General features: G+C 50.4%; 1 protein-coding gene across 1 annotated transcript in view; it reads right to left on the bottom strand.

Annotated features, from left to right (window-relative positions):
- LOC135181475 (neural-cadherin-like) overlaps positions 1-27,669 on the bottom strand; it is an 88,437-nt gene that overhangs the window by 46,599 nt on the left and 14,169 nt on the right. Inside the window, exons 6-13 of the mRNA XM_064154712.1 lie at positions 21,478-21,727; positions 18,313-18,455; positions 14,715-14,887; positions 13,894-14,062; positions 11,055-11,225; positions 2,781-2,953; positions 2,488-2,655; positions 488-737 (exon numbers count right to left, since the gene is read on the bottom strand). Coding sequence (XP_064010782.1) covers positions 488-737; positions 2,488-2,655; positions 2,781-2,953; positions 11,055-11,225; positions 13,894-14,062; positions 14,715-14,887; positions 18,313-18,455; positions 21,478-21,727 — 1,497 coding nt within the window. The remainder of the gene's footprint in view (positions 1-487; positions 738-2,487; positions 2,656-2,780; positions 2,954-11,054; positions 11,226-13,893; positions 14,063-14,714; positions 14,888-18,312; positions 18,456-21,477; positions 21,728-27,669) is intronic.

Below are 27,669 nucleotides of genomic sequence, written 5' to 3'. Positions count from 1 at the left end.
CCTCACCAGGGTAGAGTAGAAGAGCAGGAGAACCTCTCTCAACCTACTAACCACAGCCCTTCTAATACACCCCAGAATGGCATTGGCCCTCCTGGCCACCAGAGCACATTGCTGGCTCATAGTCAACCTCTCATCAGTTAGGACCCTCCAGGTCCTTTTCCCCTTTGCTGCCTTCTAACAGGTCAGTCCCCAACCCGTACTGATCCCTGGGCTTGTTATAACTCACATTTATAAAAGCAGGCACTGGTGTTGCAAAAACCTTCAGACAGCCCATTTTTTGCACCCTAAGGTTTCCACTCTTGCACTTGGAAACTGCCTCAGACAAACCTTTTTAATGCCTGCAGGACCTCCTTGTAGCGTACAGAAACATACAGAACATCCTTAGGTGACTTGGCATTGCACAGGCATCACCTTAACGAAGGAAGCTACACTGAAAACAACAAGAATGTTGCTCTGGATGAGTTGTTCTACCAGCAGCAAAGCTTACCTGTTATGTTCACACAGACAGTGGTAAAGGAAGCTAAGGGAGTCATGGCTACGCTTTGTGCTCGGACTGTCAGGGTGAAAAACTTAGTTGTCTCAAAGTCAAGTGGTTCAGCGACTAGAAGAGAAGCAGATCCATCAACTCTGTTTGGCTTCAGATAGAAACGAACTGGCATGTTAGTTTCTGGCACTTGACCCTCCTCCAGGTTATAGGTAACCCTGGGATCACCAAGGGGGGGTGTGGCTTTGATGGTCTGAAGAAGAAAAGAGCCATCAGACATGGTCATGAAGCACGGTGCTGCAAGTGTCGCATGTTCAGTTTGATGGCAAACACATAGCTGCACGTATGCTCTCCAAGAACATACCTGCCTGTGTGACACGAACAACAGACAAAAGAGAAACTGTTTACAGAGGTGAGTTTCATTTCACAACGTTTAGGTTTGAGGCAGGTCTTTACTTTGATGGTAAATTTACCTGCCTGTCAATGCACCAAGCGAGAACTGCATCACTGGCCAAAGGAAATCCCTCCTCACTCCTTCTTCCAAGACAAAAGCAATCCAAAATGAATCCACTAAATCACAAATTTATCAGGCAAGAGACAGACAAAACCCAAATTGTTTGCAAGTGCTTGGATATTGCATGCAGGAGGAAGGAGGCAGGGACTATCTGGAAATTCATGGAAGAGAGCATCCTTAAAGAATGAGCCCATAAAGGTTAAAAGGGAATTGGATTGGACTAGAAGAGCCCAAAACTCTGCTGATAAAAGCAGGCTGGCGTCAAAAGGAAGCTTGTGTGAACAATTGTTCCATGCTGTAGTGCCAAACTGAGAAAAGCTGCAGGAAAGATGCAGGCAGGCAGGGTGGAGGAGTGAGCAGCTGGCTCTTGACGTGAACACTCAAAGACGTCTGTGGTGGTAGGCTTGACAGAGCAAACATGGGCTTATCCATGGTAGCTTGCCCAGGCATGTTTCCCTGTTCCCCTGCTCCTCCTGTGCTGGGGGAGGCAACCTGGAGAGGGGAGGTCAAAAGCCCTGGCTTTGCCTGATATTGTGAGGCCTGGCAAAGTGCCATTCCAATTGGCTAATCCATGTCCAGTGCCCCACTAGTCGCAGGCTGGATACTGATAAAAGGGATAAACAGGTAGCACAGGGCTGCTGCTGCCTCGTTGCATCCTGAATTTGCCTGAAGAGCTTACCAGGAACAGGCTCCAAATGCCTGCACGTGGTTGCCTTGCATAGCCCCCAGTGTGACACTGTGCTGAGACCGTGCACACCTCAAGACATCCTGCCTGCCCCTGAAAGTCTTCCTGCTGAGATCACAAGTCCTGGAGATACACAGATAGTCCAGAGGAGCCAAGAGACAAGGTCAGAGATTGTCTGCCTCCTTTCCCCAGAAGCCTGGGAAGAATCAAGTCTCAGTGGCCAATTAGACAGAGTTCCATATGCTTTTGGTACTCTCTGATTTATAATTTGGTGACTAAATACCTAAAAGCCTCTTCCAGTAGAATATTTGTGTTAGCCACTTTAAGAAACAAGCGCTCGAGTTTTGCCTGTGCCCTGCAGGTATAAATTTCCAGCCTGTGAGTTTTTGAACCTGTGACTGAGTTTTCTGGTGAGTTTTATTGTTAACAAACAGTTTTGATAGTTACTGTCAATCATGGCCTGGATATGAAAATTAATGCAGATCATTAATTTTGCATAATCCTTCACAATGCCCCATGCAGGTAAGGCATGGGTCTTGCTGCACACTCACAGCCTCTGCCTGCACAAGTCACTGGGAAAACTGCTGCCAGCTGAGACTGGCCTGCTTGGTGACAAGTACTGCTGATGGACCCTGCCAAGGTGCACAGCTGTGGGGATTCATAGGAGGACACAACACATCAGGCTGCAGAGTGGCATCCATGCACTCTGAACACGGAAACAGGGCACAGCAGAGGGAGGAACTGAAATGAAAAGAAGCTGTTGAAATGAAGAGGGGGGGGAGAATAACTGCAGCTTTAACATACCACTATCCTGGTGTCACGAGTGGTGTTTTCAGGGAGGGTCACCCAGTATCTGCTCTGCTCCCACTGGGGTGGCTGGCTGCGAGCGCTGGTGACGACGACTGTCAGCTCCACAGTGCTGCTCCTGTTCCCTCCGTCTGTCGCTGCGATGTAGCGGCTGATGCGCGTCGTCTGCGACAGGCAGAAGGCAGAGGATGTTTGCAAACCCTTCCATGCAAACCAAGAGGCTGCAATTCACCCTCTGCAATGCGCTGGAGGCCTTGAGGGTTGCTGTGTTCCAAGCAGAGTCGCATTACCTGGGGTAGCAGGCAGTTCACGTACACCCAGCCTGTGCTGGGGTGGATCTGGAAGTACTCCAGCTGGTGCTCTAACATTGAATATTGGATAGCAGCATTCACACCTTGGTCACTGTCATGAGCTGTCACACGGAGGAAACTCGTCCCCACTGGAGTATCTTCACTGAGGAAGTCTTTGAAAAGACAAAGGCATTGTCAGCAGACCTTGTTCTGAGTTACCAGGCTGTCTGTAATAGCAACACTCCTTTGAAAGCCATCAAATATCTTTGTGAGAGATGAAATGATTCTCTAAAGTGCCACCATCTCTAGCATTGTGTCTACAGCCCTCATGTAGCTTCCCCTTCCCCTGACACACTGGGCTGTTAAGTGAGCTGCTGGTGAAGAAGCTCTGCTGACTTCACTGCCGGCAGCACTGTGCCTTCACAGAAGTGCTGGCAAACCCCACAGCTCCCCACCCGCTGCCTTGGATCACAGCCCAAGCTGCTGGGCTCAGCTGCTGATAAAAGCAGGCTGGCATCAAAAGGGAGCTTGTGTGAAGGGATTTGGTCCTGGAGGTGAGTGGTGGCAGCAGGCAATCGCAAAGCATGAAGACTCAGGCCATAATGAAGATCCCCCCAAGACCCCAGTGCTTTGGAGAAGTTGCCCAGGGAGAGGGTGCAATGAGTATTCTACAGGTGCCCTTTTCCTTAGGTCTCATACTCTGTTCCCACCAATGCACCTGAGACAGTCTGCCCCCAGTCCTAGACAGATCAATAATCCTGCTTTCAACCTGCTTCTAATGTCATCATCTAAAAACCAGATGGCAGAGGCACACACTTGAACTACCTTTTGCATAGAGGATTAATTCATTTGATCTTCCTAAAGCTTGATTCCTGGCAGGGACACCACCAAAAGGATGGGAAAGCATTGAGCAGTCCTGCTCCTGTCCTTTCTGCCAGGCACAATTTGATAGGCCACTACAGCATCCCTGCCAGCTGTGTCTTCTCCACACCCCACTCTTCAGATTGCTCTGAAGTTACTGTGGTCCTGCTCTTCCCCCCATCCTCAGTTATCCAATCCCAGACCAAACTGGGAGGCTTGGCTGATACAGCTACAGGCTGTGCAGCCATCCAGAGAGACCTGGGCAGACTGAGAGCTGGGCACAGAGGAGCCAAATGAGGTTCAAGAAGGACAAGTGCAGAGTCCTGCACCTGGGGAGGGATAACAAACTGCACCAGTACAGGCTGGGAGGTGACTGCTGGGAGTGCTGGTGGAGAACATCCATGGCACAGCAATGTGCCCTGGTGGCCAAGAAGGCCAATGGCATCCTGGGGTGTATTGGGAAGAGTGTGTCCAGCAGATCAAGGGAGGTTCTCCACACTCTCTACTCTGCCCTGGTGAGACCTTATCTTCAGTACTGCCTTCAGTTTTGGCCTTCCCATTTTAAGAGGGACAGAGATCTGCTGAAGAGGGTCCAATGGGGGTGCCATGAGGATGATTAGAGGTCTGGAACACTGCCTGATGAGGAGAGGCTGAGGGACCTGGGGCTGTTTAGTCTGGAGAAGAGAAGACTGAGAGGGAATTTAATCAATGTTTATAAATCTCTGAGGGCTGGGGGTCAGGAGGGAGGGGACAGGCTCTGCTCACTTGGTCCTTGGAATAGGACAAGGAGCAATGGATGGAAGCTGCAGCACAGGGGGTTTCACCTCAATACAAGGGGGAACTTCTTTACTGTAAGGGTCACAGAGCACTGGCACAGGCTGCCCAGAGAGGCTGTGGAGTCTCCTTCTCTGGAGCCTTTCAAGGCCTGTCTGGATGTGTTCCTCTATGATCTGTGTTAGATAGGATTGCCCTGCTCCAGCATGGGGGTTGGACTGGATGATCTCCTTCTGTCCCTTCCAACCCCTAACATCTTGTGAGCCTCTGAACTCCTCCTCAAGCAGATATAGGTGTTTGCCTGATTGAGGTTTTGAGCCATTTGCATGTGCTAGGCTCCATCAGCTCAGTGACCTGCAATGGCTCTGGCAGGGGGAAGGCTGTCACAGCTCATGTGGACAACCACTTCTCGTTTAGAAACTGTTTCATGCCTTTGCTCTCCCTTTTGTGTGTCTCCTTTAGCATTCTGAGGTAGGACAATCAGGTTAGCACACTATAAAGTGGAATGTCCTTGTCTTCCCTTTTGGTTTTCTTCCTTAACATGCACAGTCTGTGCCACTAAAACCTTAAACCACCACCACTGCTTGCTCCATGAACACAAATTTGAGCTTTCATTGCCATCCCTCACTCCCCTGGACATTTAGCTGGCCTAGGAATCATATCCTTGGTATGCCAGCAACAGCCAAGGCTGCTCTCAGAAGAGATTTACTGGCACTAAAATACATGAATGAAAGCAGAACTTATTGCTAGGAAACACTGCAAAACTCCCTTTCCTGGGGTTTAAATTGGTGTCTTCATAGTCAAATCCTGTTAACTCACATTATAAGGGAAAGCACAGTTGGAAAACAAGATTGAAAGAGCCACACTCCCATTTCATGTACTTCTGCTTGCTGCTGGCATTGCTCTAGCACTCACTATCCCATCCCTACTACAGAGGTAAGCACCTCTTTAATGTCTGTTTTGCAGGCAGATGATGAGATGTGTGGCTTGAAGCAGGGATTTGACCAACAGACTGGACAAGAGGAGGAAGTTCTTCACCATGAGAGTGGTGAGAGCTGCACAGGGAGGTGGTGGAGTCGCCGTGCCTGGTGGTGCTCAGAGAAGCCTGGATGAGGCACTTGGTGCCATGGTCTGGCCTTGAGCTCTGTGGTAAAGGGTTGGACTTGATGATCTGTGAGGTCTCTTCCAACCTTGGTGATACTGTGATTGGACAGGGCTGGGTGCTAGGTTGGACTGGATGAGCTTGAAGGTCTCTTCCAACCTGGCTGATTCTATGAATTGATTACCAAATGACAACTCTTTGCCAATAATAATAATAATAAAAGATAGTTTACCATCAAAAGTAGTAGAGGTTATATTTGCTCACCTCCCAGGGAGGTGGTTGAGGCCCCATCCCAGGAGGTATTTAAGGCCAGGCTGGATCTAGGGTAGCGTACCCCTGCCCCTGGCAGGGGGGTTGGAACTGGATGATCCTTGTGGTCCCTTCCAACCCTGACTGATCCTATGAACATCCTAGTGCAAAGGAATAAAGAAGCAGCAGCTTCCAGGAAGAACAGAAACCTCTGACTAATGGCATTTGATCCTGTGAGAGAAGAGTCTATTTTTAATGCTGTGACGTGCAAACATTGATCACTTCTGTATAGATGCTGGGAAAGTGCTATGAGTGAAGTGACCTTATTGTCTGCTGTTTCCCCATCTCAAACGACTGCCTTTGCTTCAGGACCTTTGCTGTTCTCTGTGTTGATGAAAAAAAAATCCAGGAAAACCAAAAAGTTTGCCAATTTGCCCATTCCTCCTAAATTCTGAAGTTACCATAATGACCAAATGTGACCTCTCAGCTTCACTGCTTTAAAAAAGTAATGTTCCTGAGCAGTTTCACTTAAAAAAACATATCTGAAGAGAGAGCAGAAAGGTTTACCTTTGCACAACCATTGCCTTTACCTCAAGGACTTCTGTGCAGTGAAATCACTGTGGTCTACCAAACCCACAGGCTTTAGGGTTGCTGTTAGTACTGTGAAATCTAGGGGCACTTCCAAGTGAGTTTTCACTGCATTCCTTTGGAACCCTGAAGCATATAAATTCTGCCTTCTCTTAGACTCTCTATTTCCTGGCTTCTCTTGGAAATTAACTGGGCAGCAGGGTGGGGTTGGGCATCAGAATCATAGAATCAACCAGGTTGGAAGAGACCTCCAAGCTCATCCAGTCCAACCTATCCCCCAGCCCTATCCAGTCAACCAGACCATGGCACTAAGTGCCTCATCCAGTCTTGAACACCTCCAGGGACGGTGCCTCCACCACCTCCCTGGGCAGATTATGTTCCAATATGCTCCAGTACTATGCTCCTAGCTAGAATGTCTGCTACCTGGAGGAGTTCAGGGCCAGGTTGAATGAATGAGGCCTTGAGCAGCCAAGACTAGCTGAGAGGTGTCCCTGCCCATGGCAGGGAGGTTGGAGTAGATGACCTCTGAGGTCCCTTCCAACCTCATTCTATGATTCTAGCTCTTTTTGGTGGTGCACAGTAATAAGAGATGGAGCAATGGATACAAACTTGAACATAAAAGGTTTCGTCTCAGCATGAGGAGAAACTTCTTTGCAATGAGGTTGTCAGAGTCCTGGAACAAGCTGCCCAGAGAGGTTGTGTAGTCTCCTGCATCTAGGTCGAGGCAATGCCAAGCACAAACCCAGGCTGGGCAGTGAGTGGCAGGAGAGCAGCCCTGAGGAGAAGGACTTGGGGATGCTGCTGGAGGAGAAGCTCAACAGGAGCCAGCAGTGTGCACTTGCAGCCCAGAGAGCAGGCAGAGCCTGGGCTGCAGCAGCAGAAGTGTGGCCAGCAGGGCCAGGGAGGGGGTTCTGCCCCTCTGCTCTGCTGAGACCCCACCTGGAGTACTGCATACAGTTTTGGAGACCCCCATTACAAGAGGGATGTGGAGATGCTGCTGGAGTGTGTCCAGCAGGGCCAGGAGGATGCTCAGAGAGCTGCAGCAGCTCTGCTGTGAGCACAGAGTGAAAGAGTTGGGGCTGTGCAGGCTGGAGCAGAGGAGACTCTGAGGTGACCTTCTTGTGGCCTTCCAGGATCTGAAGGAGACCTACAAGAAAGCTGGGGAGGGATTTTTGAGGAGATCAGGGAGCGCCAGGACTAGAGAGGATGAAGCAAAGCTGGAGGTGGACAGGTTCAGCCTGGGAGAAGGAAGTTTTTTCAGCATGAGAGTGGTGAGAGGCTGGAATGGGCTGCCCAGGGAGGTGGTTGAGGCCCCATGGCTGGAGGTGTTTAAGGCCAGGCTGGCTGAGGCTGTGTGCAGCCTGCTCTAGGGTAGGGTGCCCCTGGGCATGGCAGGGGGGTTGGAACAGAATGATCTCTGTGGTCCCTTCCAAGCCTGACTGATTCTATGATTCTTCTCTGGAGACTTTCACAACCCACCTAGATGTGTTCCTGCATGACCTGCCCTGGGTGATTCTGCTCTGGCAGGCGAGTTGGACTTGGATGATCTTTGGAGGTCCCTTCCAACCCCTAACATTCTGTGATTCTGTGATTCCCAGTCTGCACATTTGAAGCAGTTTGGCCCTTGCAGTTAGTCACTATAAGATACCCTGAAAAGTGCAACTCCATTTTGCTTTCTCTCCTTAGGCACAACTCCAAAATTTGGATGCACATTTTTGAGTGGTTCCAAGCAGATCACTTCTCCTCATTAAAACACTGCCATGGCTGTCAAATCCATGCCATGTTCCAACCTGTGCCATGTTCAAATCCATCCAGCCTCTTTCTGAATCCTGGTAAGATATTGCCCCCTGTGATGCTGAAGACAACTTACCTACAAGCCACCTTCAACCCAGTAACACTTTGGCCACTGCTTTGCCCTACATGGCACTGAAACATCTCCCAAGTGGAGTCTTTTGTCACATGCATCATCAAGGCTCCCAGGCAAACATGGGCTAGAAGCCAAAGATTTTGGGCTGTTTGACAAGAGCTAAATACCCTTTCCAGCCTCTCTGAACAGAGGTGCTGTGTTAAACAGGCACTGAGGACAATTGCTTTGCTAGTCAGGGTCGATGAATTCCCAGCTGGGATCACAGAACAGAATTAGAGAACATGAGGGGTTGGAGGGGACTCAAGATCACAGGTTTAAACTGGAAGAGAGAAGATCTAAACTAGATGTTAGAAGAAGTTCTTTACAGTGAGGGTGGTGAGACACTGGCACAGGTTGCCCAGGGAGGTTGTGGAGCACAGAAGCACCCAATGTGATCAAAGATCACATTGGGTGCTTCTGTGCTCCACAACCTCCCTGCAGGTGTTCAAGGCCAGGTTGGATGAGGTCTTGAGTGACCTGTTCTAGTGGGAGGTGTCCCTGCCTATGGCAGAGGGTTGGAACTGGATGGTCTTTGAGGTCCCTTCCAACCTAAACCATTCTATGATCATCTAAGCCTAACCTTCATGTCAGAGTAGGATCAGCCATGCAGGAGCATGTCCAGGTGGGTTTTGCAAGTCTCCAGAGAGGAGGTTCCACAACCTCTCTGGGCAGCCTGCTCCAGGGCTGTCTGTTTTATTTTAGAACACCAAGCAAAAATTCAGTGGTTGTGATGGAAGGTCCAAATTATGCCTAGAACACATATCCATCACATGCCCTAAACACCTGCCCAAAGACCCACCTTGCCCCCCTCTTCCCAGGTGGTGGAGGCACCATCCCTGGAGGTCTTCAAGCAAAGCCTGGGTGGGGCACTTAGTGCCACGGTCTAGTTGACTGGACAGGGCTGGGGGATAGGTTGGACTGGATGAGCTTGGAGGTCTCTTCCAACCTGGTTGATTCTATGATTCTCTGCTCCTTCTTCCCGGGTGGAAGAAGCAGGAAAGCAGCCAAAAGCTTTGGCGCCTCTCAGTCTCTCACAGACACCATATCTGGCCTTGCTTTGCAGCTTGCTTTGGTTTGTGATAAACACAGCTCAGGATCACAGGCCTGTGCATCTGCTTTTTCAGGAGCAGTAACTCAGGGCTGGTTCCAGGGCTGGTTTTCCCTGTTGCTACTGCTCAAAGACGCTGGCCAAAACGCTCCAAACCTTAGCAAGCTGCTTGTGTGCTGCTGCTGCTTTGGTTTTGTTCACCTCCCGTTTGCCTCACTGCCTCTGTGTGCCACCACACTTTGCAAAGCACCCAAGTGGGGACTTGCCTACGACTGGCAGCCTGACCCTGCCCGATCGAGCCCGAAGATAGGTAAGGAGCCAGCAACGACCCAGCGACGAGTTTGGACACTGGGACTTGCCGGCTGCTGCCCCAGCCCGAGGGCAGACTCCCTGCTGCACACAGCACTCAGTCCGACTGCTCCAGCCTGCAAACCCGGACCCTGCTGTGCCCAGTGAGTAAGTTTGGGGAAGTTTTCTTTGTGTAATGTCTCGGTTCTAATTTAAATTCCCAGAAACTCTAATAAAAATTTTGATAGAACCAATAACAATTTGTAGAGTGCCCTCCCCTCCTCCCCCAAAGAAAGGGATTAGATGGAGAGAGAGGGAGAAGCAAGCACACCCGAATAAATGAATCTCCCTCGATTTGGAAGTTAAAAAGAAGAGTTTAAGAATAACTTAAAAAGGTATCTCAGGTAGGGAAGTTTACAAAAGGCATAGGGAAGGGAAAATAGCGAAAATACAGGAGGTATAAATACAACCTGAGTTTGTGATGGTGGCTTGGGCTGCCTCCTGGGTGATGGCCGCGTGGTATGCTGGTATGCAGGGAGCGGGGTGATGCGGAGACGTGCAGAGAGAGAGAGAGAGAGATGCAGAGAGAGAGAGAGGCAGAGGGAGAGAGAGAGATGCAGAGGGAGAGAGAGAGATGCAGAGGGAGAGAGAGAGATGCAGAGGGAGAGAGAGAGATGCAGAGGGAGAGAGAGAGATGCAGAGGGAGAGAGAGAGATGCAGAGGGAGAGAGAGAGATGCAGAGGGAGAGAGAGAGATGCAGAGGGAGAGAGAGAGATGCAGAGGGAGAGAGAGAGATGCAGAGGGAGAGAGAGAGATGCAGAGGGAGAGAGAGAGATGCAGAGGAAGAGAGAGAGATGCAGAGGGAGAGAGAGAGATGCAGAGGGAGAGAGAGAGATGCAGAGGGAGATGCAGAGGGAGAGAGAGATGTAGAGGGAGAGAGAGATGCAGAGGGAGAGAGGAACAGGAAGTATCCCTGCTTTTATGGGACAGGAAGGGGGGAGTGGGCTAACCATCACCTGGTGGTGTTCAGACCCACCCCTGGGGAGGGGTCAAGACCCCTAGGGTCAGGTTCAGGGTTAGACCCCTGGGGTGTTAATCCTATACATGTAATTAATAAACTATTCAATATTTTTTACATTGGCCTCATTCCAATTCACTCCTAACCCAGATTCCACCCCCTCCTTAACAGCTGTGCAGATAATACCGGGCAGGGAAACACCACGATGGGAAGGGATCAGATCTGGCTCTTGTGTAGGAGTGAAGACTGTGGAGGTTTTTAAGAGCAGTGCAGAGAACAAAGAGCACAGAGATCAGTTCTGCACGCTTGGCGAATAAACTACTCCCTAGGTTGACAGCAAAGGAAGACTGATCACCTTAAACACTGACCACCGTTATAAGGAGCTACTCAACAAGAGGTTTGTGGTGCAGAGCTGGGGCAGGTGGCTAAGGAACACTCACACTGATAGCGACTGTTTTCAAACGTGGGGTCGTTGTCGTTGAGGTCAGCAATAAGGACGGTGAGCTGGCAGACGCCGATCAGCGGCTCCTGCGCCTGGTCAGTGGCAGTGATGGACAAGGTGTACTCCCTCTGCTCCTCCCGGTCAAAGCTCTGCGTGGTTGTGATGACTCCTGGAAACACAGACACCTCCTGTGCTGCGTGTCACAGCCTTGGGAACCAGTCTGCAGGAGCTGCATGCACCACAATCATCATGCTTCATGGTGCAACGTGCAGCTTGGGCAAGTCAATGCCAACTGCCCCAAGGGGATCCTGAGGTGGTTGTGGCCAGGAGGAGGTTGCTCTCTTCTCTCAGGTGGCCAGCACCAGAACAAGAGGACACAGCCTCAGGCTGTGCCAGGGGAGATTTAGGCTGGAGGTGAGGAGAAAGTTCTTCCCTGAGAGAGTCATTGGACACTGGAATGGGCTGCCCGGGGAGGTGGTGGAGTCGCCGTCCCTGGAGCTGTTCAAGGCAGGACTGGACGTGGCACTTGGTGTCATGGTCTGGCCTTGAGCTCTGTGCTAAAGGGGTGGACTTGATGATCTGTGAGGTCTCTTCCAACCCTGATGATACTGTGATACTGTGATCTCTCCCCACTTGCTGCATGCTGCCAGGGAGCATCAGCTTGCTCTGCTGGTGGTGCTTGCTCTGTTGCTGCCCTGGTAAACAGTCTCAGCCTGAGCACCTTGTTACCTCATGGGGCTCGGGAGGACTTTCTCCTCCTCCTCATGGGGCTCAGGAGGACTTTCTCCTCCTCATTGAAAGGCATCTCCCAGGTTTACTCCAATGATAGTCCAACTAACTGACTGCTTCAATCACAGCTCACTATTAACCTGGGGAAGAGTCAGACCACAGAAGGTGTAAGTGATGTGACCAAAGTCATCTCTGCTATGGGAGCTGCAGGCTGCTTTGTTGAATAGATTAACACAGGATAGAATCACACAGCTCAGTTAAGAAATGCAACCATTTTCTCCCAGTGTGCAGCTTTTTTCTCTCTCCTGATCAGGTCTCTCCCTGTCCCAGATATTTTATTCTGACTTTAAACTGGATTTTATATCTCTACTGTGCTAGGGACCAGGATTTTGCTGCTCTGTCCTTCCAGTCTCCTGCAGAGCCCTGGACACTCAAATATCACATCTTGCTCTTCTGACTATAGAAACATCACCAACTTTTACAGGTGGCTCCTTCACCTGAAATGCACCAAGTCTGTGTGTCACTGCCTTGTTCTGGTGTGAGGGGTTTTGCCTCTACATGCATGGCACTGGACCTCCTACTTGTACATGAGATGAGCAATAAACTGTGGCCACCCTGAAGGGAAGGACAAACTCAGGCTGTCAGTCACATTTTCTGCTCTGCTTTTTTACAGCTGCACTTGATCCAAGAGTAAGAGAACTGGTAGAGAAGAGCTTTTAACTTTCCTCTTAATTGGGGGTTTGTCTCCCTATTTCATTTGTGACTAAAATCACTAATCTATGCAGATGACTATCTGTAGAGCTGCACTTTTTCTTTAGTGTCTATTTGTCTTGGAAGGATAATAGGCCTATTAAATGTTCTGGCTTGCCACAACCTTCTGCTGATGGGGGAAGCAAGAGTGGGAGGAAAACAAAGGCTTGGGCCATTTTATCTCCCCTCCCAAAGTGATAAACAGATACCCACAGGTGTTTAGATACTTTTCAGTGCCTTGCCCAAATAAGGGTGAGCAAGCCCTGGTTTCACCTAATATGGTCACCTTTGCAAATGCCATTCAGATTGGTGAATCTCTGTGGCCAAAGGAGCCATTGCACTCAGGCAAATAATATAAACAGAGCTAAGTTGCAAGCAGCTGTGCTGCTTCTGCTTTGCTGCCTCTGCCTCACTCTTCTGCCTCGGTGTATGCGGCTCTGCTCAGACAACATGCTCTGTCTCACTGCTCTTGGCTTGCACAATGCATTCTGCTCTGCCTCATGCTTCAGACCAGCTTAGCCCTGATGTTTTGGGCTTGAACTACCTGGAAACTTAAGTGCCTCAAGTTTATCAGGAGAAGGCATTAAGTGCCTCATGACATGGTGAGAAATGCCACTCTGCACATCTGCAGGAGGTCCTGCCTGCACCTCTTCAAACCCCTGTGCCAAAAGGAACCAGGATCAGATCAGAGATTGCCTGCCTCTTTCCCAGCACCCTGCTAGAGCCTGGGAAGATCTATAAGCCCCTCAATGACTGTCAAGATGCTGAGCAGTCCCAACACTGCTGAAAGGGAGCCAAAGGACTATTGCTAAATGCTACTTTGGAATCACTGTCCCTGGAGGTGCTCAAGCAAAGCCTGGATGAGGCACTTAGTGCCATGGTCTGGTTGACTGGCTAGGGCTGGGCGCTAGGTTGGGCTGGATGAGCTTGGGGGTCTCTTCCAACCTGGTTGATTCTATGATTCACTGCTCTAAGTAGAACAGACTTTCCCCAGGGCTCCAGGCTGCCTTTTATTTGTAAGTGGGGCAAAGCCATTTTGTGGCTAAACTTTTCCAAGGTTCTAATTCTCCTAAGTGAATGAATTGCCCATAAACATCCTTGTAAAGACAGAATCAGCACCCAAATTTAACTAGTTTGTATATGGCTTGTGGGAGGGGCTTTTTGGAAACAACTCCATACTTTATGATTCCTGCCTCACTCACTGCCACAACCAATTCACTACTCCACAAGCTGGAGCGGTTTACCCTGCAGGTTACAGCATCAAAGCATGAGCTCAGCTGGGCACACCCATACATTAGCATTCTCACTGCAATTGCATGCCATTGCCGTTTTATCTTGGCAACCTGAAGGCTACTGACCTGTGTCTGGGTCAATGCTGAAGCCTAGGGAAGCTGCATCTCGGTGCATGAGCCCATACTTCACCTCTCCATTCATGCCAAGGTCTGCATCATAGGCTTCTACCTGTAGCACATAGGTGCCTGGTGGCTGATTCTCCAGAACCCAGGTGCTGTCGCTGTAGTAAGCACACTAGAAACACACCCAAAGAGCCAATGCTACGTATTACACAGAGCCACATGGATTCACTGCACAACATCAGTTGCTGTCTACAACTACCTGAAGGGAGGCTGTAGCCAGGTGGGGGTTGGCCTCTTCTCCCAGGCAACCAGCAATAGAACAAGGGGACACAGTCTCAAGTTGTGCTGGGGAAAGTACAGGCTGGATGTGAGGAGGAAGTTGTTGGCAGAGAGAGTGATTGCCATTGGAATGGGCTGCCCAGGGAGGTAGTGGAGGCACCATCCCTGGAGGTGTTCAAGCAAAGCCTGGCTGGGGCACTTAGTGCCATGGTCTAGGTTGACTGGCTAGGGCTGGGGGATAGGTTGGACTGGATGAGCTTGGAGGTCTCTTCCAACCTGGTTGATTCTATGATCAACATTTTTCCCAGCATGTCTGAGAAGAGCTCAGAAGAAAATCACTTCTGTTCAAGAAGAAATGAAGCTTTAGGGAAAAAAAAGGAAGAATGGAGACTTCACATCTTAGGTATAAAGAAAGCTGACTGCATGTTCACTGCCAGATTCGTTCTGCCCTGCACACACACACCCTTCAACCCACCAGCAACCACTGAGGAGAGTCTATAACCCCAATTAGGGATGGGAAAAGAATACCTGCAGAAAGATCTCACCTCTCTGAAGACAGGCTTGTTGTTATTGACGTCGTTAACTCCCACAATAACATCTGCAAAGCTGCTGAGAGGGGTGGGTCCCCCCGAGGCGTTGTCATCTATGGCAGTGATGTTGAGCGTGTATTGGGTCCTTTTCAGGTTGGGTAATGGGCTTCTGCGGAGCTTAATGATGCCTACATTTGGAAGCATAAAGTGTCGTTTGATCTTGCTGGGTACACACCTTGGAAGCACAAAACCAGAGTAGTGACCAGAGCAGACAGAGACTGGGTGGACACCCAGTGGCACCAGAGAGATTGGAGAGGCAAGGCAAAGACCCAGAGCTAGAGAAGGACAAAGACCCAGAGTTCTGACCTTCCACTTTTCACCTGCAGTACTCCTGAGCACAAGAGCTAGACAAAAATTAGGAAATATGAGTGAGGAGTGGCTCGAGAGCAGTCTGGAGGAGAAGGGCTTGGAGGTGCCAGTTGGTGACAAACTCCCCAGCAGCCAGTTGTGTGCTGGCTGCAGCCAGAGCAGGGAGAGCAGCAGCACAGGGAGGGGATTTTGCCTCCCTGCTCTGCTCAGACCCCACCTGCAGCACTGCCTCCAGTTCTGGTGCCCTCAGCACAAGAGGGACACGGAGCAGCTGGAGAGGGTCTAGAGGAGGCCACAAAGATGATCAGAGGACTGGAGAACCTCCCTTTTAGGGACAGGCTGAGAGAGCTGGAGAAAAGCAGGCTCTGGGGAGACCTCAGAGCAGCCTTCCGGTACCTGAAGTGGGCTACAAGAAAGCTGGGGAGGGACTTTTGACAAGGGCTGTAGGACCATAAGGAATGGATTGAAGCTTGAGGAGAGGAGATTTAGACTGGAGATTAGCCCGCGGCTTGGATGGCAACACTCTGTGCTGGGTTAGGAACTGGCTGGAGGGCCAGACCCAGAGAGTGGTGGTGAATGGTGCCACATCCAGCTGGCAGCTGTCACTAGTGGTGTCCCTCAGGGGTCAGTGCTGGGCCCCATCCTCTTTAACACCTTCATAGATGATCTGGATGAGGGCATGGAGTCAGTCATCAGCAAGTGTGCAGATGACACCAAGCTGGGGGCAGATGTGGCTGGGTTGGAGGGCAGAAGGGCTCTGCAGTGGGACCTTGACCGCCTGGACAGATGGGCAGAGGCCAAGGGGATGGGGTTCAATAGCTCCAAGTGCAGGGTGCTGCACTTTGGCCACAACAACCCCATGCAGAAATACAGGCTGGGGTCGGAGTGGCTGAGAGCAGCCAGACAGAGAGGGATCTGGGGGTACTGATTGATACCCACCTGAACATGAGCCAGCAGTGTGCCCAGGTGGCCAAGAGAGCCAGTGGCATCCTGGCCTGCATCAGGAATGGTGTGGTCAGCAGGAGCAGGGAGGTCATTCTGCCCCTGTACTCTGCACTGGTCAGACCACACCTCGAGTCCTGTGTTCAGTTCTGGGCCCCCCAGTTTAGGAAGGACACTGAGATGCTTGAGCGTGTCCAGAGAAGGGCGACGAGGCTGGGGAGAGGCCTTGAGCACAGCCCTACGAGGAGAGGCTGAGGGAGCTGGGATTGGTTAGCCTGGAGAAGAGGAGGCTCAGGGGAGACCTTATTGCTGTCTGCAACTACCTGAGGGGAGGTTGTGGCCAGGAGGAGGTTGCTCTCTTCTCTCAGGTGGCCAGCACCAGAACAAGAGGACACAGCCTCAGGCTGTGCCAGGGGAGATTTAGGCTGGAGGTGAGGAGAAAGTTCTTCCCTGAGAGAGTCATTGGACACTGGAATGGGCTGCCCGGGGAGGTGGTGGAGTCGCCGTCCCTGGAGCTGTTCAAGGCAAGGTTGGATGTGGCACTTGGTGCCATGGTCTGGCCTTGAGCTCTGTGCTAAAGGGTTGGACTTGATGATCTGTGAGGTCTCTTCCAACCTTGGTGATACTGTGGTACTGTGATACTGTGAAGAAATTATTTCCAGTGCAGGTGGTGAGACACTGGAACAGGCTGCTCAGGAAGGTCGTGGATACCCCCTTAATAGGAGGCTGGAACTAGATGATCTTTAAGGTCTCTTCCAACCTAAACCATTTCATGAATCTCTGAATTCTATGCACTAAGGAACAATAGTTTACCCACCAGGAATGATGCCTTGGTCACAGTCCCACTCATATGCACTTTGCACAATAGTAGATAATGAGGTATAAATATTACCCCAGTTTCATCTCTCACTTGGAGGGGAGCAACAGTTCGATGTCACACAGCAGGGACAGACTGATGGATTTGTCCTCCTAGCCCACTGCAGAAGGAAAATCCTTTTGGTAAGATCTGTGACCTGTGATCTGCCAGCTGGGAGATTGAGCCTGTGATTGCAGTTGTATTTTGGAGCTGTAGAGCTACTCTGTGGCTTAATACATTCATCACTGGCAATTTTAAAGACCCTGTGTATGTTGCATATGGATGAACTAAACTATTCTACCTCACAGATCATCTGCTCTAACCTCCCCACCATGCACAGGGATGCCTCTCACCTAGACTTGGTTGCCCAAGTGTAGCTGTGCCTTAAACACCTCTGGGTGAGGAGTATCCACGACATCTCTGGGCAACCTATTCCAGTTCCCATCACCCTCATACTGAAGAATTTCTTTCTAAGATGCAGTCTAAACCTACTCTCCCTCAGCTTCAAACCATTCCCCCTTGTGCTGTCTCTAGGCACCCCCAGGAAAAGTCCCTCTGCAGCCTTCCTGGAGGATCCCTTCAGCTATTGGAAGGCAGCTCTAAGGTCCTCCCAGAGTCTTCTCTTCTCCGGGCTGAACACCCCCAGCTCCCTCAGCCTGTCCTCACAGCAGAGCTCCTCCAGCCCTTGGACCATCTTTGTGGCCTCCTCTGGACTCACTCCAGCAGCTCTGTGTTCTTATGCTGAGGACACCAGAACTGGAGGCAGCATTGGAAGTGAGGGCTCAGCAGAGCAGAGCCAAGGAGCAGAATCCTCTCTTGCCCTGCTGCCTACACTCCTCTGGCTGCAGCCCAGCACACAGCTGCCTTCTGGGCTGCATGGGGGCACTGTTGGCTCATGGGCAGCTGCTCAGGCTTTTCTGAGTGATGCATCTGATTGCTTCTTTTGAACGTGGCCAGCTCTGCAGCAGACAGGCTGCTCCTGTATCTGGTGTCAGATCTACAGCAATGGCAATTATTGGTGTATCTATTCAGAACCACTCCTAGCTCCTCTAATCAATGTGGACTGTCTAGAGCACAAGGATGCTGATCTCTCCCCACACTGATCTCTTTCCAGATGTGTCTCACCACATTTATCCATAACTAAACGCAACAGCAACAGAAAACAGCCAAACCAAGAGACCATCACATTTTTCTGCCACTGTGCTGTTGGTTCAGACTGTATTTTGGTTGCAGAACACAGGACTGAAATGGCACAGTGCATGGACCAGGACCTCAAATTGATGTTGGCATGCGGAGAATGAGCATCATATCAGAGAGCTAATTCACCATGACCCAAAGCTTCTCCACTATCAGATTATTTCAGCATGGTGCTTGTAGAAGATTTCTGGAGCAGAGCCAGTACAGATCAGACAGTAAATAAGAGTGCTCCAGAACCTCTTCCCTTACCTTTCTGGCTATCCAGTTCAAAGTTGCCCTCTTCATTGCCTCCTGTGATCAGATAGAGCAGGCCATCTCCATCAGGGTCCTTGGCCCGAACAGTAGCAACCAAGGTGTTGGGACCAGCATCTTCAGACAGGAAAGTTCTGTAGCTGGTGGACATAAGGCAGCAATGGCAGCACACTTAGCACCAGAGTAACCAACACCATGCCAACCATCAGCCCAGGATTGTAAATCCACTGAGAGTGCAAATGTTTTTCAGCTTTGGCCATGCAGTCATGAAATCTTTAGGCAGACTCTCAGCACCTTTGGCTTGGGGCTTGTATGCAGGCAAACCTGCACTTCTGGGGTGTATTCAATCTCCAATCCTCCCCCTCTGCTCTGTCTTGGTGAGACCTCCTCTTGAATACTGTGTTCAGTTTTGAGCTCCCCAGTTGAAGAGGGACAGGGATCTGCTGGAGAGGGTCCAGCAGAGGGCTATGAGGATGATGAGGGGACTGGAGGGCATGGCTGATGAGGAGAGGCTGAGAGACTTGAGACCTTTTAGTCTGGAGAAGAGAAGACTTAGAGAGGATTTGATAAATGTTTACAAGTATCTGAGGGCTGCCAGGAGTGGGGGACAGGCTCTGCTCACTGCTGCCTGGGGTAGGACAAGGAGCAATGGGTGTAAGTTGCAGCCAAAGAGGTTCTGCCTCAACACAAGGGGGACCTTCTAGCACTGGCACAGGCTGCCCAGAGAGGTCATGGAGTCTCCTTCTCTGGAGCCTTTCAAGGCCTGTCTGGATGTGTTCCTCTGTGCTCTCTGTTAGATAGGATTGTCCTGCTCTGGCAGGGGGGTTGGACTGGATGATTTCCGTGGGTCCCTTCCAACCCCTAACATCCTGTGAGCCTGTGAGCTCTTGTTTTTGGAAGACACAAATATGCACCATACTACACTGCAAAGGAGGACAACTTATCTCCTAAAAGTGAGAACCCAGACAAACGTCTGCCACACAGTGCTGCTTTTTTCCACAAAGGAAACAATGTCAAAGTCTAGAATCTGTTCTGCTTTGCTAGGGCTGAAATGTCATTGCCCAGCACAAGGGAGGATGGTTTTAAACTATAAGAGGGGAGATTTAGGCTAGATATAAGAAAGAAGCCTTTTACACTGACATTGGTGAGACGTTGGCCCAGGTTGCCTGGAGAGGTGGTAGATGCCCCACACCTGGAACCACTCCAGGTCATGCTGGACAGTGCTCTGAACAACCTGCTCCAACTGAAGCTCTCCCTGTTTACTGCAGCATGGTTGGAGTGGATGACCACTGATGGTCCCTCACTACTTAAAGCATTCTACAGTTCTATGATTTTTATGTTCCTGTCAACTAACAGAAAGCACCAGATACCACAGAGATGATGGATGCCAAATAGTATGCAACTCTATAAGTTAAGGTATTTATGTTTTGTCTTTAAAACAGAGCCACACTTCAAACTTAGGCAAAAAAAAAAACCCCACCCTAATTATGTTCATGCAGGAAAGGAAAGAAGGAAATCCAAACTAACAGAACCTCATGGGGTTAGCTTAAATTGTAGTGTATTGACAATACAATTACATTTTAATGCCTGCTAACTACCATGTGTATCTGTCATGTCTCTAGATACCCTCGTGAGAAGTCCCTCTGAAGCCTTTCTGGAGGAGCCCTTCAGGCATTGAAGGCATACAGGCTCACAGGCTCACAGGATGTTAGGGGTTGGAAGGGACCCAAGGAGATCATCCAGTCCAACCCCCCTGCCACAGCAAGACCACACAATCTAGCTCAGGGCACACAGGAACACATCCAGACAGGCCTTGAAAGACTCCAGAGAAGGAGACCCCATGACCTCTCTGGGCAGCCTGTGCCAGTGCTCTGTGACCCTTACAGTAAAGAAGATCCCCCTTGTGTTGAGCTGGAACCTCTTTTGCTGCAACTTACACCCATTGCTCCTTGTCCTATCCCAGGCAGCAGTGAGCAGAGCCTGTCCCCCCCTCCTGGCAGCCCTCAGATACTTATAAACATTTATCCAATCCCCTCTCAGTCTTCTCTTCTCCAGACTAAACAGCCCCAGGTCCCTCAGCCTCTCCTCATCAGCCATGCCCTCCTGTCCCCTCATCATCCTCATAGCCCTCCACTGGACCCTCTCCAGCAGATCCCTGTCCCTCTGCAACTGGGGAGCTCAAAACTGAACACAGAATTCAAGATGAGGTGTCAGGGCGGAGTAGAAGGGGAGGAGAACCTGCCTTGATCTGCTGGACACACTCTTCCCAATGCACCCCAGGATCCCCTTGGCCATACATGAGCAGAATGTAGAACTCAACACAGTGAAAATCATTCCCTATAGAGTTACAGCTTTTGTTCACTCTGTCCTTGCTCTCTAAGGCTGAGAGGGGACCTGATCAATGTCTACAACTACCTGAAGGGGGGCTGTCAGGAGGGTGGAGCCAGGCTCCTTTCTGTGGTACCCAGGGATAGGACAAGGGGCAAAGGATGTAAAACCATCCACAGGAAACTCCACCTCAGCACGAGAAATCTTCTTCACTGCGAGGGTGCTGGAGTGCTGGCATAGGCTGCCCAGGGAGAGGTTCACAGTATCACACAGTATCACAGTATCACCAAGGTTGGAAGAGACCTCACAGATCATCAAGTCCAACCCTTTACCACAGAGCTCAAGGCCAGACCATGGCACCAAGTGCCACGTCCAGTCCTGCCTTGAACAGCTCCAGGGACGGCGACTCCACCACCTCCCCGGGCAGCCCATTCCAGTGTCCAATGACTCTCTCAGGGAAGAACTTTCTCCTCACCTCCAGCCTAAATCTCCCCTGGCACAGCCTGAAGCTGTGTCCTCTTGTTCTGGTGCTGGCCACCTGAGAGAAGAGAGCAACCTCCTCCTGGCCACAACCTCCCCTCAGGTAGTTGTAGCCTTCTGAAGTCTCTGTCTCTGGAGACTTTCCAATCCCACCTGGGTGTGTTCCTGTGCAACCTGCCCTAGGTGACCCTGCTCTGGCAGGGGGGTTTGGGCTGGATGATCTGTGGAGATCCCTTCCAACCCCTCACGTTCTGTGATTCGCTGGCACTTCCAATGACACAAAACAAGCACTGCCAAGGTTAACCTCCTGAACAGAAGGCGTGAGACCTGCAGCAAGGGTCCGAGCTGGCTTACACAGGCTGGGAGAAGACAGGGGCCTCGTCGTTGACGTTGGCCACTCGGATGCGCACAGATGCTGTCCCTGTCCGAGGAGGGTGGCCTTTATCGACGGCTATCACCACGAACTCATACAGATGGTTTGCTCGCTCAAAGTTCAGCCTCTGGTTAGAATTGATGACTCCGTGACGCGTGATGGAAAAATCAGTGCTCTGGATGAAGTAACTGATCTCAGCGTTGGAGCCAGAGTCGCAGTCTGTTGCAAGCACTGTCGGAGAGCACATTGGAAGAGAACACAGAGAGCACATTGGAAGAGAACACAGAGAGCACAGTGGAAGAGAACACAGAGAGCACAGTGGAAGAGAACACAGAGAGCACATTGGAAGAGAACACAGAGAGCACATTGGAAGAGAACACAGAGAGCACATTGGAAGAGAACACAGAGAACATGTGCTGTGGTCTAGTTGACTGGCTAGGGCTGGGTGCTAGGTTGGACTGGATGATCTTGGAGGTCTCTTCCAACCTGGTTGATTCTAAGATTCTATGATTCTATTAACACATTGTAAGAGACCACGGGGAGCGCACTGCAAGGGACCACAGGGAGCGCACTGCAAGGGACCACAGGGAGCGCACTGCAAGGGACCACAGGGAGCGCACTGCAAGGGACCACAGGGAGCGCACTGCAAGGGACCACAGGGAGCGCACTGCAAGGGACCACAGGGAGCGCACTGCAAGGGACCACAGGGAGCGCACTGCAAGGGACCACAGGGAGCGCACTGCAAGGGACCACAGGGAGCGCACTGCAAGGGACCACAGGGAGCGCACTGCAAGGGACCACAGGGAGCGCACTGCAAGGGACCACAGGGAGCGCACTGCAAGGGACCACAGGGAGCGCACTGGAAGGGACCACAGGGAAAGCACTGGAAGGGACCACAGGGAAAGCACTGGAAGGGACAGAGAACAGGACAGTCACACACCTGAAGAGCATTGGTTACTCTGTTTCCTAACCAGTTGAATTCAGGTACTTTTTGCTTAGAGAACAGACATCATCTAAACCTGTTTTCTGCAAAAAAGTATTTTCTGGTGGCTAAGAGTCTGGGAACTCAGCAGGAGGCTGGGAGTGGAAAAGCAAAGCATAGAATACAATCATAGAATCAGTCAGGGTTAGAGGGGACCACAAGGATCACCCCGTTCCAAACTCCTCGCCTTGGGCACGGACACTTCACACTAGATCAGGCTGGCCACAGCCTCATCCAGCCTGGCCTTAAACACCTCCCTGGGCAACCTCTCCAGAGTCTCAACACCCTCATGGGGAAGAACATCTGCCTAACATCCAGTCTGAATCTACCAATTTCTAGCTTTGTTCTATTTCCTCCAGTCCTATCACTACCTGACAGCCTAATAAGACCCTCCCCATCTTTCTTGTAGCTCCCTCAAGATACTGAAAGGCCACCATAAGGTCACCTTGGAGCCTCCTCCTCTCCAAAATGAACAGCCCCAACTCCCTCAGTCTCTCCTCATAAAAGAGGTGCTCCAGCCCTCTGATCATCCTTGTGGCCCTTCTCTGGACACCTTCCAGCACATCCACATCCCTTTTGTAATGAGGGCTCCAGAACTGGTTGCAGTACTCCTGGTAGGGTCTCACCAGAGCAGAGTAGAGGGGGAAGATCACTTCCCTCACCCTGCTGCCCACACTTCTCTTGATGCAGCCCAGGATCTTCCCCTCCTCCAAGCCAGCCTGAGCAAATGCAGCAAGACAGCAGTGATCCCAACACCACACTACCCCCTCTGTACAAACAGCAGTCAGCACTGGTAATTACCACAGGATCAATATGCGTGTTGGTAGAACATGATCAGTCACAAATCGTATCCTCACACTCTCTCTAGGGATGCCATCAAATTTAATTAGCTCCCAGCTATGTTATAGCTAAAGTACTTTTTAATTACCTTGGGCTTCAAGGTACAAAGAGTGATTAAACATCCCTCCCCAGCATGTGTTTATTCAGTACCTCCTGTCTCCCATCTGCTCGGCAGAACAAAGACTTTGAGCTCACAGTGCAGTATCAGAAGTGACTTCTGAAAGCAGGAGCTCACCTCTTTAATTACCCTGCCACTTCTCTAGCCAAACAACGAGACTTCAGCTCATACCCATGCTGGCACTAAACAAACTCCTTATTCTACCAGGAATGTACAGATGCAGTGATCACAGTAGCAGAACAAGTATTGTGTTGCATGGACACCCTGGCAGGGAGCTTTGGCCTCATCCAAAGTGTGTTGGAAGGCGTCCAGAGAAGGGCCATGAGGATGATCAGAGGGCTGGAGCACCTCTCCTATGATGAGAAACGGAGAGAGCTGAGGCTGTTCAGCCTGCAGAGGAGAAGGATCCATGGCAACCTTACTGTTGCCTTTCAGTATCTGAAGAGAGCCTACAAGAAAGCTGCAGAAGGAATTTTTAGGCTGTCAGGGAGTGACAGGACCGGGGAGGAATGGAACAAAGCTAGAAATGGGTAGATTCAGACTGGATATTAGCAAGAAGTTCTTCAGCATGATGGTGGTGAGACCCTGGAATAGGTTGCCCACAGAAGTGGTGGAAGCCTCATCCCTGGAAGTGTTTAAGGCCAGGCTGGATGAGGCTCTGGCCAGCCTGATCTAGTGTGAGGTGTCCCTGCCCATGGCAGGGAGGTTGGAACTAGATGATCCTTGTGGTCCCTTCCAACCCTGACTGATTCTATGGTGAAGCAGCAATCACCCACCACTATCAGAACAGTAACTCAAACTAGAGGAGGGGAAGAGAAAGGTTTTCAAAGTGCACCAAGATGATGTGCTTCTTAGCAAAAAAAAAACCTCAAGCAAGTCTGCCTGTGGAAAGCTACTCCTCTTGGGTGAAAAGGACACTAAGGGTAGTTGTAAAGATTTTGGTTGGGATCTGGGATTGGTTAGCCTGGAGAAGAGGAGGCTCAGGGGAGACCTTAATGCTGTCTACAACTACCTGAGGGGAGGTTGTGGCCAGGAGGAGGTTGCTCTCTTCTCTCAGGTGGCCAGCACCAGAACAAGAGGACACAGCCTCAGGCTGCGCCAGGGGAGATTTAGGCTGGAGGTGAGGAGAAAGTTCTTCCCTGAGAGAGACATTGGACACTGGAATGGGCTGCCCGGGGAGGTGGTGGAGTCGCCGTCCCTGGAGCTGTTCAAGGCAGGACTGGACGTGGCACTTGGTGCCATGGTCTGGCCTTGAGCTCTGTGGTAAAGGGTTGGACTTGATGATCTGTGAGGTCTCTTCCAACCCTGATGATACTGTGATCTCCCAAAACACTGCTGTGGATAAATATTTGGGTGCATTACAGAAGCAAAGGCTTTAGAGATCACTCTCGTATCAAAAACTCGAGAAAGATTGAAACTAAAGTGACCTAAAGCTGTTAAAGTTTAGTGGTTGAGTATTAGTTTTAGAAAGACCTTAAAAAGTGAAAAGCATTTGATGTGAAAAGCTCTGATCTAATCCACAGAGCTATTACCAAGACATTGTAACCACTCACAAAAACACATGTGCTAGTTTGAGCCTAGCTGGGATATTCTGGTGAGAGGAATTAGGCTGTGAAAAGGAAACAAAGGTGATGTCTGCTGCACTCATAGGCTTGCTGAGATGGGTTAAAAACAAAAACACAAACATAGATAACAGGGAGTTGGCTCTCTGGCTTTTGGGCTGCACTTCTCTCTCTAACCTAACCTGCTGTCTGACTAATCTGTCTGTTTCCTAATGCCCCTGGCTGACCCTCCAAACTCCCCTTGAATGTAAGGCAAAGTCTGGGGTAAGGTAGAGGGGTGGGAAGAAGGTGGAAGGGTGGTTGGGAGGCCCTCCTGGGGACTCTGCTTTCTGGCAGGGCTGTTGTGCTTCTCTATTACTGTTTAACTTGTCTATTCCTGTATATATTGTAACTGTCTGCTTGTGTATTGTGCTCAGCTGTAAGCATAAAGCTTCATTCTTAATTCCCAGCTTGGCTCAGTCTAGTCTGGGTGATTTCATAAAAGCAGGGGTGCAGGTAACACCCAAACTCACATCATGCCAGGTAGAGTTTGAGAAGAACCAAGTTTATCTGTTTTGAAGTTTCATCTTTAAAGCTAGCAACAGATGCCCTCTGAGGCAGGACTTCCCTGCTTTTGCAACCACCTCTTCAGGAGCTGCAGTCTTCAACATTTACACCCAGCTGAAAAGTATTTCAGGAGTGGCAGAAAAGCAGCACTGCTTGACACTAACTGTGTGAGCAAGCATTAGGGCAGTGAATGAACAGCCTGGGTACAGGTAAGAGACAATCCAGCACCTACCTGATCACAGCATGGGTACAGGTGTGTAAGAGACAACCCAGCACCTACCTGATCACAGCATGGGTACAGGTGTGTAAGAGACAACCCAGCACCTACCTGATCACAGCATGGGTACAGGTGTGTAAGAGACAACCCAGCACCTACCTGATCACAGCATGGGTACAGGTGTGTAAGAGACAACCCAGCACCCAACTGATCACAGCATGGGTACAGGTGTGTAAGAGACAACCCAGCACCTACCTGATCACAGCATGGGTACAGGTGTGTAAGAGACAACCCAGCACCCAACTGATCACAGCATGGGTACAGGTGTGTAAGAGACAATCCAGCACCTACCTGATCACAGCATGGGTACAGGTGTGTAAGAGACAACCCAGCACCTACCTGATCACAGCCTGGGTACAGGTGTGTAAGAGACAACCCAGCACCTACCTGATCACAGCATGGGTACAGGTGTGTAAGAGACAACCCAGCACCCAACTGATCACAGCATGGGTACAGGTGTGTAAGAGACAACCCAGCACCTAACTGATCACAGCATGGGTACAGGTGTGTAAGAGACAACCCAGCACCCAACTGATCACAGCATGGGTACAGGTGTGTAAGAGACAACCCAGCACCCAACTGATCACAGCATGGGTACAGGTGTGTAAGAGACAACCCAGCACCTAACTGATCACAGCATGGGTACAGGTGTGTAAGAGACAACCCAGCACCCAACTGATCACAGCATGGGTACAGGTGTGTAAGAGACAACCCAGCACCCAACTGATCACAGCATTGGTACAGGTGTGTAAGAGACAACCCAGCACCTAACTGATCACAGCATGGGTACAGGTGTATAAGAGACAACCCAGCACCTGCCTGATCACAGCATGGGTACAGGTGTGTAAGAGACAACCCAGCACCCAACTGATCACAGCATGGGTACAGGTGTGTAAGAGACAACCCAGCACCTACCTGATCACAGCATGGGTACAGGTGTGTAAGAGACAACCCAGCACCTACCTGATCACAGCATGGGTACAGGTGTGTAAGAGACAACCCAGCACCTACCTGATCACAGCATGGGTACAGGTGTGTAAGAGACAACCCAGCACCTACCTGATCACAGCATGGGTACAGGTGTGTAAGAGACAACCCAGCACCTACCTGATCACAGCATGGGTACAGGTGTGTAAGAGACAACCCAGCACCTACCTGATCACAGCATGGGTACAGGTGTGTAAGAGACAACCCAGCACCCAACTGATCACAGCATGGGTACAGGTGTGTAAGAGACAACCCAGCACCTACCTGATCACAGCATGGGTACAGGTGTGTAAGAGACAACCCAGCACCTACCTGATCACAGCATGGGTACAGGTGTGTAAGAGACAACCCAGCACCTACCTGATCACAGCATGGGTACAGGTGTGTAAGAGACAACCCAGCACCCAACTGATCACAGCATGGGTACAGGTGTGTAAGAGACAACCCAGCACCTACCTGATCACAGCATGGGTACAGGTGTGTAAGAGACAACCCAGCACCTAACTGATCACAGCATGGGGTACAGGTGTGTAAGAGACAACCCAGCACCCAACTGATCACAGCATGGGTACAGGTGTGTAAGAGACAACCCAGCACCCAACTGATCACAGCATGGGTACAGGTGTGTAAGAGACAACCCAGCACCCAACTGATCACAGCATGGGTACAGGTGTGTAAGAGACAACCCAGCACCTAACTGATCACTGTTAAAAATTTGTGAGTCTTTTTTTTCTGTGCCAAAACCAATCAGGAAAATAAGATCAGCATTTCAAGATTTCACTTTTGAATTGTAAATTGAAAATATATTTGTAAATACAATGTCAATACCTGCTTGTATATTGTGCTAAGCTGAGAATATAA

This window comes from Pogoniulus pusillus, chromosome 14 (assembly GCF_015220805.1).
Source record: "Pogoniulus pusillus isolate bPogPus1 chromosome 14, bPogPus1.pri, whole genome shotgun sequence".
NCBI classification, from domain to species: domain Eukaryota; kingdom Metazoa; phylum Chordata; class Aves; order Piciformes; family Lybiidae; genus Pogoniulus; species Pogoniulus pusillus.
The sequence above is the reverse complement of the archived record's forward strand: the minus strand, read 5'-3'. Positions and strand labels throughout refer to the sequence as shown.